Source organism: Panthera tigris, chromosome B4 (assembly GCF_018350195.1).
Source record: "Panthera tigris isolate Pti1 chromosome B4, P.tigris_Pti1_mat1.1, whole genome shotgun sequence".
Lineage (NCBI taxonomy): Eukaryota > Metazoa > Chordata > Mammalia > Carnivora > Felidae > Panthera > Panthera tigris.
Window position 1 is genome coordinate 140,505,145 of NC_056666.1, and position 13,376 is coordinate 140,518,520.

The window sequence follows — 13,376 nt, forward strand, 5'->3', positions numbered from 1 at the left end:
GAGAACCCAGGCCCACCTTCCGTATTCCGGGACCTTGTCATCGTCTTTGGTTTCCTTCCTGTGGGGAGTCGTATTCCCTAGCAGCCTCCTGAGGGGTACGATGTGAAGGGCGATGTTTGCAGATGATGCCTGTCGGTGCATTGTTCTCTGTTCACGCTTGTTTGAAACTCCCTCTGCCTTAGACTCTGCACAGATGCCATTTTCTGTCCTTTTGAAGACTGCATGGTTGGCTCCTCTTCTGGCCTTGCTGCTGACAAGCCGCACAGATGCAGCAGGACTCCCAGGTTTTCTCTCCTCCAGGGGGCACTTCGGTCCTTGTCTAGTCCCATTGTCCTGGAGTCTCCTGCTACTGTGAGATCACCCCCGGGGTCAGGCAGGGCAGTCCCAGAAGCAGCATCTATAAGCCAGGAGAGTTTTGTAAACAGTCGGCTCAGCTGTGAACAGTGCTGCATATCCGTACCACGGTGAAGCTGGCCCTGGGGTTCTTGTCAGTCCCTGTGCGGGGTACTCCATGGTACCACAGGGCCCTTTCAGTCTAGAAATTCATGGCCTTCCCCACAGGGAAGCTTCTTGTGTTGCTTCTTTGATAATTTTCTCCCTTCCGGTTTTCCCTCTTATCTCATTCTGCAGCTTTTTAAGTTATTTATTTTGAGAGAGAGAGAGAGAGAAAGAGAGGAGAGGCAGGCAGAAGGAGAGAAAGAGAGAGGGAAAGAGAGAATCCCAAGCAGGCTCTGCACTGTCAGCACAGAGCCTGACACGGGGCTCAATCTCATGAACCAGGACATCATGACCTGAGCTGAAATCAAGAGTGGGATGCTTAGTAACCAGATGAGCCACCCAGGTGCCCCCCCTTTCTGCAATTTCCAATCAGGTGTTAGATCACCTGAATTAATACTTTTCTTCGTATTTTTGCTCTTAATATCTTGTCTAGGCCTTTTTGTTCTACATCTGAGAAGCTTCTTCAAATTTTATCTTCTTATCCTTTCATTGATTTTTAAAATTTCTATCATATTTATTTATTCATAAAATTTTTTAAATAAGTTTATTTATTTACTTAGAGAAAAAACACCAGGAGGGGAGGGGCGGGGGGGGGGAGGGGGCGGACAGAGGAACTGAAGTGGGCTCTGTGCTGTTAACACAGAGCCTGATGTAGGGCTCGAGCTCATGATTCATGAGATCATGACCTGAGCCAAAGTTAGATACTTAACCGACTGAGCCACCCAGGAGCCCCAGCCCTTATTTCCTTTTAAAAGAGAGACACTTTTTTAAAATAATCTTTTTATTAAGGTTATTTATTTATTTATTTTGAGAGAGAGAGAGAGAGAGAGAGAGAGAGCGAGTGCATGAGCAGGGGAGGGGCAGAGAGAGAGAGAGAGGGAGACACAGAATCCAAAACAGGCTCCAGGCTCTGAGCTGTCAGCACAGAGCCCGGTGCAGGGCTCTCTATCCCACGAACTGTGAGATCGTGACCAGAGCCAAAATTGAGAGTTGGATGCTTAACTGACTAAGCCCCCCAGGTGCCCTTGGGTATAATTTCTGAGTCCTGTACTGGCAAGAGAGGGTCAGGAAGCCCACTCCTCTCTTGAGCCAGGCCCTCTGCCCTGTCCAGTAGCTGTTGCCTCTGTGTCCAGTGGTTTCCAGTTGGTGCTCCCTCTGTAGCCACCTGAGACTTCGATTCCCTGGTGTGCCACACCAGTCCTCCGGGCCTTGCCAAGGATCATTTCCACTTCTCTTGTCTTTTTTCCTCTGTGTTATTGGAGTAGGAATTTGAGAGGGAATGGCAACAAGCCTGTATATTTGATCTGCCATGCTTAGCTGGAGTTCCTATTCTCTGCATAAATTTTAGAACGAACTAAAGCAGTACTTTATCTCAGTCCCTCCACCTTAGAGGGTCAGTGCCTTATAGCTCAGCTTGCCACATGTGTGCACATTTGCTTGTATGTGGAGACCAGATTGGGACCATTCCTTGTGCTCTGGAAACATCTCCTGAAGGAATAGTCTATACTTTTCTCTGGGACTTGATTCTTTGGTGCCATTGGTACGTCTTCTCTTGTTGTTTGCAGTCTGGTGGGAACCTCTCTGCCTGTGTGATACAAGTCTTGCTCTGGCCTTTAGGGTCGCTGACCTGGCCCTTCTGCCCTGTACTCTGAGCAGGCTTTCTCTGACGACCTGCCCCTGGCGCCTCTGTGTTCTCTGCCATGCTGGTCTCACAGTGTACGTCCATAGGGCTGAGCCGACTCATTCAACCCTTATAACCATCCCATGAGGTGGGCACTGCTCCTACCCCTCCCTGGGCACTGCCTACACTTCTCCTGGCCTGGGCCTGCCTGCGTATTGAACTAGGACACCTCTTTTTGAATGCCGCATGTCCATCACACCCAGCCTGCCCACACGGCCCTGTTTCTCTGGTCTCTAGAAGGTGCTTTCTCTTCTTGGGGCTGACAAGGAGCACCCGTCTCTTAGCCAGACCTAGATTTCTCAATTTCTTCCCCCTTCCACATGTGGTTGACTACATGACTACACCACTACAGAGTGGTGGCCATACTCTGCCAACTGTTTTCTCCAGGGTCTCAAACCCAGGCCTCACTAGCCAGGCCACAGTGACCACTCTTTGGTTCAGGCCTTTGTTAGGGCTTGTGCAGGTGGCTGCCGGGAGCAGGAGGATCATAGTGACTGACCTTGACCCGGGGCTTACTGTGTGCCAGGCACTGCTCTGTTTTATATTCATCCTTGTGGGGAGGGTGGGCACTTGCACCTCTACATTCAAATGAGAATGACACAGAGAGGTTAGGTGATGTGCCTGAAGCTGCCGAGCTTGCCCTGGGTTGTGCCAGATGTGCTCTAGGGCAGGCAGCTCCATGGGACGATCCCTTGCGTTCCCAGATGTTTCTGGATATGGCTCTAGGCACTGTTACTGGCCCTGCTGTTGTGGGCTGTGTCCTGGATGTGGCAGGTTGTTGGGTAGCTGTGCCCATTGCAGGGCAATGGCAGTGACCCTGCGTCTATCAGGTAAGTCAGGGAGCAGAGTGATGTCACGGTATTACATGTGATGGGATAAAGATTATTTTGTATCTGGTCATTTTTATCAAGTGAATAGTACATCATTTGGTATTGGTACATCAATATTGGTATTTCTTTTTTTTTTTTTTTTAAAGTTTATTTATTTTGAGAGAGAGCGCGTGAGAGAGAAGAGAGCATGCCCAAGTGGGCGAGGGAACAGAGAGAGAGGGAGAGAGAGAATCCCAAGCAGGCTGTGCACTGTCAGCCCAGAGAGACGCAGGGTTTGATCCCACCAACTGTGAGATCATGACCTGAGTCGAAATCAAGAGTTAGACACTTAACCGACTGGAGCCACCCAGGGACCCCTGATGTGGCATTTCTTTAGCCTAGAGACGAGCTGGTTCTGTTTGTTGGTATGCTGGGACAGGAAGGGTATGCAGAGGGAGGGTGCACATGATGGCCTTGGTGTCACTAACTGTGTGGTCACAGGAGGTGAGAGCCCTGGCAGGTGGGTGTAAGGGCAGAGGTTTTGAGAGAGGAGATGCCAGAAGACTCAGAAGGGTTATTTAGAGAGTGCAGTAGAGTCAGAAACTGTGAGATGCCAGAGTGTAGGGTATGAGGAGCAAGAAAAATGCACGTTAAAAGCATTGAGCTTGTAGTAGTCAAAAATGCCAGTTGGTCACAGAATATTCACGTTTTTACTTCGTTCCAAGGTCTGTGAGTGTTTTGGTCTTACCCATGGACCTGCTTCCTACGAGGCTGGTCGTTTAAGCAGCTTCCTGAGAGCTGGAGAAGTCTAATTTCACCTCCAGTTGCTTGCATTGTGCCCTCTTAGGTATCCAAACACAGCCTGTGAGCTGCTGACGTGTGACGTGCCACAGATCAACGACAGACTAGGAGGGGATGAGACTTTGCTGAACCTTCTTTACGACTTCTTGGACCACGAGCCGCCTCTGAATCCTCTGCTCGCCAGTTTTTTCAGCAAGACCATTGGCAACCTCATTGCAAGAAAGACTGAGCAGGTGAATAATCCGTCAAGCTTGTGTGGTTTGGGGTGGCTGGCATAGCTGATGCTGACATTTCTTTCTGTCAGCTGTCGCTGTGCAAACTGTATCATTAGGGCTTGGAGAACAGTGTTTCTGACTGTTCTGTGGGACACAGGCGGAGCAGTGTGGGCTGCTGGTGTGAGTTGGAATTTGGTGAGGAAAGTGGCTTCCTGAGGATGTTTCTGCAGCCTGGCTCTGGAATAAGCAGCTCTTCCCGCCATCCCTGAGAGCTGCACAGGACTCCAGAGCACGCTGGCATGTCTTGTCCTGACCGGTCACAGGCATGAGGAATAGGGATATACCTGCATCGTGACAGGTTCATAGGACGCCCACCTTCTAAGATCTGCTGCTCTGTTTATGTGAGTGGCAGGTATCCATGTGTCGAGGGCACTTAACTGTTTCAAAGCAAATAAAAGAAAACTTCTAGCATTAGGCTTCTGTAAAAATAGTGAGTGCATTTGTTTCATTAGCTGGAGCATGGTCTTCTCAGAGTGGGTTCTTGCTGCTGCCTGTGCTTCAGGGCCATCAGTGTGGTGGTGTCCTGCCTGCCCCCAGCCTCAGCAGTCAGTTTTGGTTAGTATTCACCTTTTATCCCTTCCTACCATCCCCAGTGGATTATTTCAAAACAAATACTGGATACCATATAATTTTTAATAAATATTATGGTATAGGGGCACCTGGGTGGCTCAGTTGGTTAAGCATCCAACTCTTGGTTTCATCTCAGGTCATGATTTCACGGTTTGTGAATTTGAGCCCCACATCCGGCTCTGCACTGACAGTGTGGAGCCTGCTTGGGATTCTCTCTCTTCCTATCTCTCTGCTCCTCCGTGGCTTGTGCGCGTTCTCTCTCTCTCTGTCTCTGTCTCTCTTTCTCTCGCCTCTGTCTCTCTAAACCTTAAAATTTTTTTAAAAACTAAATATTATGGTGGGGTGCCTGGGTGGTTCAGTCGGCTAAACGCCTGACTCTTGATGTCACCTCAGGTCATGATCTCATGGTTGTGAGATGGAGCCCCACATCGAGCTCCGTGCTGAGACCATGGAGCCTGCTTGGGATTCTCTCTTTCCCCCCCACCTTTCTCTTTGCCCCTCCCCCACTTTCTCTTTCTCTCTCTCTTTTTCAAAATAAGTATTTTCAAAAATATTATGGTACATATCTCTAAAATGTAAGGACTTCTGGGGCGTCTCGGGTGGCTCAGTTGGTTAAACGTCTGACTTTGGCTCAGGTCCTGATCTCGCGGTTCATGGTTTTGAGCCCCGAGTCGAGCTCTGTGCTGACAGCATGGAGCCTGGAGCCTGTTTTGGATTCTGTGTCTCCGTCTCGCTCTCTGCCCCTCTCCCACAAATGCTCTGTCTTATCTCTGTCTTTCAAAAATAAATTAACATTAAAAACATAATAAAAATAAAATATAAGAACTTTAAAAAATTCTTTTAAACATATGTCTAGGAGGGGACAAGACTTTGCTGAGCAGATTGCATTATCACGTCCCAAAAACATTAACTATAAGTGTTCGGTATCATCAAATATCTGGTGAAGGAACAGACCCAAATTTTGTGTGTATGTCTGGGATTCTGAGAAGGTGTGACCTTCAGGGCATACCATCATTCACCGGAAGAAATTGTTGGCATGTTGTAAGTGTTCAGTGGAACATACCTTTCACAGGACCTTAAATCTTAGCTTTGCAAGGGATCTTAGAGGACTACCTCACCTCAGGTCTTTTTCTGAACCAGTCAGAGCATAAGTGAAGAGTGGCGGTAATGCAGGTAGTGAGAGAGGCTACTAGCAGTGGCAGTGGTTCTAGGATGCGACAGGGAGTCCCTCACACTAGTGACAGTGCTGCGAGGATTGAGGGCAGGGGGCACTGTGGCCGTCAGGCAGGGAGTGGTAGGGGTGGTAGGGGTGTCCTGTGTCCGTTGGGCGGTGGTGGTGGGGGCGGGGTCCCTGTGGCCATTGGATAGTGAGGGAGTCACTCTGGCCATCGGGTAGTGGGGGGGGGGGGGTCACTGGCTGTCAGATAGTCGGGGGTCACTGTGGCTGTCGTGTAGCGGTCGGGGGTGGTCACTGTGGCTTGTGGCTGTTGGCTAGTTGAGGGGTGGTCGCTGGCTGTCGGTAGTGGAGGGGGTCACTGATGGGTAGTGGGGGTCACGGTGGCTCTCGGGTAGTGGTAGAAATTCCAAAGACCTTTCAAGTCTGGCTCTTGCATCTCAGCTCATAATTGTCTGTAGCTTCACAATATTCCTCTGCTACTTTCAGATATTTGCTGAATTTTACTGCTTCTTAACAGTATTTCTGTCTTCTTCCCTTGTCCAGTGCATCAAAATAATATGAAATGCACTGTTTAAAGGTATTTCTTATATTGACAAACATGTAGCACGTTTCTATGAATTTAAACAAGACAGAAACACATGAACGGTCTCCTCTAATACTCTAGATCAACCACTGTTGATTATTTAGTTGATGTTCCTCTTTTCCTGTTCTTTTCCTGTAAGACATATTAAATATATTTTTTTAATGTTTTATTTAGTTTTGAGAGAGAGAGACAGAGTATGAGTGGGGGATCGCAGAGAGAGAGGGAGACACAGAATCCGAAGCAGGCTCCAGGCTCTGAGCTGTCAGCAAAGAACCCAACGCGGGGCTCGAACCCACGAACCGCAAGATCATGACCTGAGCTGAAGTCGGATGCTTAACTCACTGAGCCACCCAGGTGCCCCGATTATGTCACACATTTAAAGAGAAAATAGTTTACAAACCCTGGGGTTTCTTTCACACAGCTTCAACAGTTGTGTGTTTCTGACCAATCTTATTTTTTCTGTTCCCCCATTACCAACCCCCATTCCAGATTATTTTGAAGCAAATCGCAGATATTTTATTATTTTATATGTAAATATTCCCATCTGTGTTTCTACAGGATAAGGACTCTTTACAGTTCTTTATTACTGAGGAGTAGTCCAGATTGTGGATGGACCACAGTTTAACTGTTCATCTTTTGAAGGACATGTTAGTTGTTGACACTTTCTGTCTATTACACATCAGGCTGCTATGAATATTTGCATGTAGTAGTTCCACCTTGTCTGCAGTCAGCCTGGTCCAGAAATAGGTGATCCTTCTCCTGACATAGCATCAGAAGATCAGTAGGAGCCTAATGCCACATCACGTGCCCAGGTCATTCACCTCCCTGCATCTCATCAGATAAGCAGTTTATCATCTCACATTACAGGAGGCAGGGTCAATATAGCACAATAAGATATTTTGAGAGAGAAAGACCACATAACTTTTCACATAACTTTTATTATAGTACGTTATTATAATTGTTCTATTTTATTGTTGTTAATCTCTTATTGTGTGCATAATTCATAAACTGTTTCATAAGTAAGTATGGATAGGAAGAAACAGTACATATAGAGTTCAGTACTATTCATGGTTTCAGGCATCGATTGGGGGTCTTGGAATGTATCCCCTGTGGATAAAGAGGGATAACTGTCGTTTTTTTGTGTGTGAATTGTTATATTTGAAAAGAATTTCTTGGGGCACTTGGGTGGCTCAGTCTAAGTGTCCAGCTGTTGATCTCACCTCAGGTCTTACTTAATCTCAGGGTCATGAGTTCAAGCCCTGCTTTGGGCTCCACGCCCAGCATGGAGCCTACTTAAAAAAAAAAAAAATGAAGTGAATTTCTTATAAACAATACATAGTTATGTGTTTTTATTTGTTCTACTGATCTATCTTTAATTGTCATATTTAGGCCATTTACATTTAATGTAATTATCGATATGTCAGGACTGCCATTTTATTGTACTTTTCTGTTTGTTCTGTTTTTCGTTTCTTTTCCTTGCCCTGGGTGTTAACTTGACCATTAAAAAAATTAAAATTAAAAAAATTTCATTTAAGTTTAAATTTAAAAAATTTTTAAAAATTCCATTTTTGGGGGGGTGCCTGGGTGGCTGAGTTGGTTAAGTGTCCAACTTCGGCTCAGGTCATAATCTCATGGTTCATGGGTTTGAGCCCCACATTGGGCTCTGTGCTGACAGCTCAGAGCCTGGAGCCTTCTTCAGATTCTGTGTCTCCCTCTCTTTCTGCCCCTCCCCCACTCACACTCTGTCTTTCTCTCTAAATAATAAATAAACATTAAAAAAATTTTTTTTAAATACTCCATTTTGATCTACCTGTAGTGTTTTCTCATGTGTCTCTGTGTAGATTTTTAGTCATTCCTTTAGGTGTTACCACATAACTAGGACATGCATGTGGTTTGAATGGATACAGTGAATGAAAGTGGTTGAGCCAGCAGAGTTTACCAGTTCCTTTTGCTTGCTAACCCTGAATATTATCATTCTTTTCTTCTAGCTGTTGTGGTGGGTATATGTAATATAGTGTTGTGATCTTAATTTGTGATCTCCCCGGTGACTAATAAGGATATATACCTTTTCATATATTAATTGGCCATTTGGGTACTGTCTTTTGGGAAGTCTCTTGCCCATTTTCTGTTAGGCTGTCTCTTCTTTTTGATTTGCAGGAATGTTCTGTTTTCATGGATATAGTCCTTTGTTGACTTTGTGTTGCAAGCATCTTTTTCACTCTGGCTAGCTGCACCCACACCCCTTAGTATTAGTGGTATTTTAATGAGCAAAGGTTCAGATTTTTATGTTGTTCGGCTTTTTTTTTTTTTTTTTTTTTTAATTTATGGTTGGTGGGTTTTTTTGTTGTTAAGAAACCTCTCTACCGCAGTCACAGAAATCTTCTGTATTTTTTTTTAGAAGTTTTATTTTACCTTTCACATTTCTATCTATAATTTACTTAACTGATTCTTTTTTTTTTTTTTAAGTTTATTTATTTTGAGAAAGAGAGCACAAGATGGGGAGGGGCAAAGATACAGAGAGAGAGAGAATCCCAAGCAGGCTCCGCACTGAGCCCAGCACAGGGCTTGATCTCACAGCTGTGAAATCACGACCTGAGCAGAAGTCAGAGTTGGGTGCTTAACTGACCGAGCCACCCAAGCACCCTGAAATTGATTCTTGTAAATGATGTACAGTTGAAGGTTTTTTTTGTTTTTGGTTTTTAAATATGGATGTCCAGTTAGCTCAGCAGCATTTATTGGTAAGGCCCTTCTCTCTCAGTTGCTTTACAATAATGCCCCCCCCCCCCCCCCCATCATAAGTCAGGGGCTCACATATCGTGTGTCTGTTTCTGGACTTTGCTCTGTTGTCCTGTTTGTAATTGCACTGATGCAATACTGTCCTAATTCCCGTAGTTTTATAAGTCTTGGTATTTGATAATTAGTCCTCTCACTTTGTTTTTCTTCAGTATTTCTTTTTACTAATTTTTGCCTTTTGCATTATTTTATTATTTTTATTTATTTATTTATTTTTTTTTTAAATATTTTTTTTAACATTTATTTATTTTTGAGACAGGGAGAGACAGAGCATGAACGGGGGAGGGTCACAGAGAGAGGGAGACACAGAATCTGAAACAAGATCCAGGCTCTGAGCTGTCGGCACAGAGCCTGACGCGGGGCTCGAACTCACGGACCGTGAGATCGTGACCTGAGCTGAAGTCGGACGCTTAACCGACCAAGCCACCCAGGCGCCCCATGCCTTTTGCATTATTTTAGAATGAACAACTTTAAAAAAAAAAAGTCTATTTATTTTGAGAGAGCAAGAGTGTGAATGGGAGAGGGGCAGAGAAAGAAGGAGAGAGAGAATCTCAAGCAGGCTATACTGTTAAACTCACAAACCGTGAGATCATGACTTGAGCCAAAATCAAGAGTTAGATGTTTAACCAGCTGAGCCATCCAGGTGCCCCTAGAATGAACAGCTTTTGGACTGAGGGTCAGTTTCCACATTCTCCCCAGCCCTCCTCTCCCAAGAAAACCTACCAAAATTTTTATTAGGCTTACATTGGCTCTAGATTGGGGTTGGCAAATTATGGCCCACAGGCCAAATCCAACCTGCCACCTATTTTTGAAATGAAATTTGACTGAAACACATCCATTCTTACATATTGTCTATGGCTGTTTTCGTGCTACAGTGACAAAGCTGAGTAGTTAGGGCTTATTTGATTTCTCTTGGTAACATGTTATAATTCTCTGTGTAGTGGTCTTACACATGTTTCATCAGGTTTATTCTTAGGTAGTTGATATTTTCATATTATTCTAAATAATATCTTTTTTATCAAAATGTTTTACTAAGGTAATTGTGGATTCACCTGGCAGTTGTATAAGGTAATTTGAAGAGGTGCTTTGTATACTTTGCCCAGTTTTGTCAATGGTGACATTTTGCAAAACAGTAGTAGAACGTTACTGGCAGGATATTGACATTCATACAGTCCACTGATCTTATTCAGATTTGTTCACTTTTGCTTATAGCTGTGTGTGTGTGTGTCTGTGTGTATTAAGTTTGGTACTGTTTATCACCTATATAGGTTTACTTATCCATTATCAAAGTCAGGATACTGAACACTTTCAAAACCACAAGGATCCTTCATGTTGCCCTTTTATAGCTACTTCCATCTTCCTTCACCTCTACCCCTTCACCTATCCCTAGCCTCTGGCACTAATCTGTTTCCATTTCTAAAATTGTGTTATTTCAAAATGTTATTTAAATTAAAGCATACAATATGTAGTCTTTGGGGACTAGTTTTTTCCAGCATAATTCACTATAGATTCATCCAGGTCGTTGTGTGTTTCCATAGTACATTCCTTGTTATTGCCAAGCAGTGTTCTGTGGGGCAGGTGGACCACGTGTTTCTCCAGTCACACGTTCAAGTACAGCGAGGCTGATTCCAGTTTTTGGTGATTATCAGTAAAGCTGCTATTCTAATAACTTATCTGTCATTTTGTTTTATCCATGTACAGGATCATGTCATCTCTGATTGATGACAGTTTTATTTTGTCATTTACAATTCTTATACCTTTTATCTCTTTTTCTTGCCTTATTGCATTGGCTAGAACCTTTAGTACAGTGTTGAATCAAACTGGTGATAGTGGGTCTCCTTGTTTTATTACATCAGAAGGAAAGCTTTCAACATTTCATAGTTAAGTATGAAGTATATTATGAGTTTTTTATAGATTTTTTTTGTTTTAATCAGAGTTAAGGGAATTTTCTTTATTCCTAGTCTTTTTATAACATTAATGGTTGTTGAAACTTATCAGATGTCTTTATTGAGTTGATCATATGATTTTTCTTCTCTATTCTGTTAATTCATAAATCCTGCCCATTGGTTTTCTAATGTTAAGCTAGCATTGGTTTCATGGTATTACCTCACCCATTTGGTTGTGGTACATTATGCTTTCTTTCATGTGTTGAAGTTTTGCATCTGTGATCATCAGTGAGATTGGCTTATAATTTGCCTATCTTACAATGTCCTTATCAGGTGTTTAGATTTTTTTTAACATTTATTTTTGAGAGACTGAGAGAGACAGAGCATGAACAGGGGAGGGGCAGAGAGAGAGGGAGACACAGAATCTGAAGCAGGCTCCAGGCTCTGAGCTGTCAGCACAGAGCCCAACGCAGGGCTTAAACCCATGAACCGTGAGATCATGACCTGAGCCAAAGTCAGACGCTTAACCAAGTGAGCCACCCAGGTGCTCCCTATATCAGGTGTTTAGAATCAAAGTTTTATGTTCTTATATAATGATATGGGGCATATTCTCTCATTTTATGTTTCCTGGAAGAGTGTATGTAAGATTAGAAATCATTTTTCTTTAAATACTGGGTAGAATTTACTAGAAAGTCATTAGAGCTTGGAGTTTTCTATATGAGGAGGCTTTTAATTATAGATTTTGTTTCTTTTGATGCTCCTAGAACTATTCAGATTTTCTATTCCTTTTTGTCAGTTTGAGATGAGTGTGTTTTTCAAGGAAATTTTTCATTTTTTCTAAATTTACATAAATTGTCACGAAATCGTTTCTACTAACCCTATCCTGGTGATAACCCATGGGCTCTGTCCTGATGCACCTTGTTTCATTCCTGATGTTGTTCTTGGCGCTTTCTCTAGGGGTGTGTACTCATTCTCCTTACAGAGCCTCCTTCCCTTCTCCTCTTTTCCTTCTTCCCCCTCCTCTTCTTCGCATCTCAGCATGAGTATGGCTGGGGTCCTTCAGCGAGGTGGGCCTTCTCTGTGCCCCCCCATCTCCATTAGAAGCCTGGGTCCACCTCGGTGACCTGCATGTTGTAGGCACTTAATCTCTGGCTGAGCTGAGCTCGTAGACGTGCGATTGAGAAGGACCTACCCAGGCTTCTCCACCTCCATCTCCACTCTCACCTGCGGCCCACCCCCATGCCCGGCTGTCCACATCCTGGTGGCACTGGTCGCCAGCCGGCCATGCATCGCCGCCTTTTCCTTTGTAGAACCTTAGTCCTCTTTCCTTCCCGGGCTGCGGCCTGTCAGTGACTGGCTGTCTCGTGTGCTCTGTGCTGTCGGGTTGCGTCCCAGGTCTGGGGGTTGCAGCGACGACGTTACTCTGCTCCGGTCTGTTCACACTGGTTATTCCTGTTGGGAGAACTTGAGGCAGTACTGAACGAGCAGTACTGAATGGCTGCTGTGCTATCTGAGCATATTTGTGTCATCAGAGCATAAAGCCTCAAACCGTGCAGCTCTCCATTAGCTGGGGATCTTCATGGGCCCCCACCACTGCCACATAGACTTCCCTGTGTTCAGGTCTCTGCCTGTCCTTGGAAAGGTCTGTCTTACAACTTTTTCTGGGTCTCCATAATTTCTGCTCAGTGTAATTGAAAATTAATCTTTCTCATGAGAGTTCTTGGGGGAAGCATTTCATGGGTGTCAGGCTTATCACGCACAGTGTGTTTGATTTCAGGTGATTCTGTTCTTGAAGAAGAAGGACAGGTTCGTCAGCCTGGTGTTGCAGCACATCGGCACCTCGGCCCTCATGGACCTGCTGCTGCGCCTTGTCAGCTGCGTGGAGCCTGCCGGGCTCCGGCAGGAAGTCCTGCATGTGAGTGTGCGGGCCCCTCCTCTCTGGAGCCCTCTCCCTGTCGGCTGAGTGCAGGCCGAGTGCATGGTGAGGGCCTGCCTCAGGGAGGCCAGAGTTGGGTGAAGGCGCTCAGAGACCACTGGAGGGCCGGTACCTCCAGCCTTCCACCCGCCATGATTTTCTCCCCGTGGGGCCATCATGGGTTCTTGGCAGGGCTTGTATTTTGAGGCTGGGTCTGCAGTCTGTACCTTTTCTGCTGTACTGCCTCAGTCTGTTGAGAAACAAAGAGCAGAGTGTTCCTTTTCCTCCTGACACTCTCTGGGCTCCTTCTCTGTGAAAGGAAGGAAACGACTTTCCTCACCACCCCCCAGACCCTAGTGTCCCCATGGCCTCAGAGCAGGGGCTCTGT

At 45.1% G+C, this 13,376-nt stretch overlaps 1 protein-coding gene across 10 annotated transcripts in view; it reads left to right on the plus strand.

The window, feature by feature from the left end:
- PPP6R2 (protein phosphatase 6 regulatory subunit 2) overlaps nt 1–13,376 on the plus strand; it is an 81,769-nt gene that overhangs the window by 47,781 nt on the left and 20,612 nt on the right. For 9 of the 10 annotated variants that reach the window (XM_042993625.1, XM_042993628.1, XM_042993630.1 and 6 more), the window contains exons 4-5: nt 3,836–4,022; nt 12,851–12,988. In XM_042993625.1, coding sequence (XP_042849559.1) covers nt 3,836–4,022; nt 12,851–12,988 — 325 coding nt within the window. Of the gene's footprint in view, nt 1–3,812; nt 4,023–12,850; nt 12,989–13,376 lie in introns of all 10 variants that reach the window. The other variant, XM_042993634.1, reaches the window with a different exon arrangement.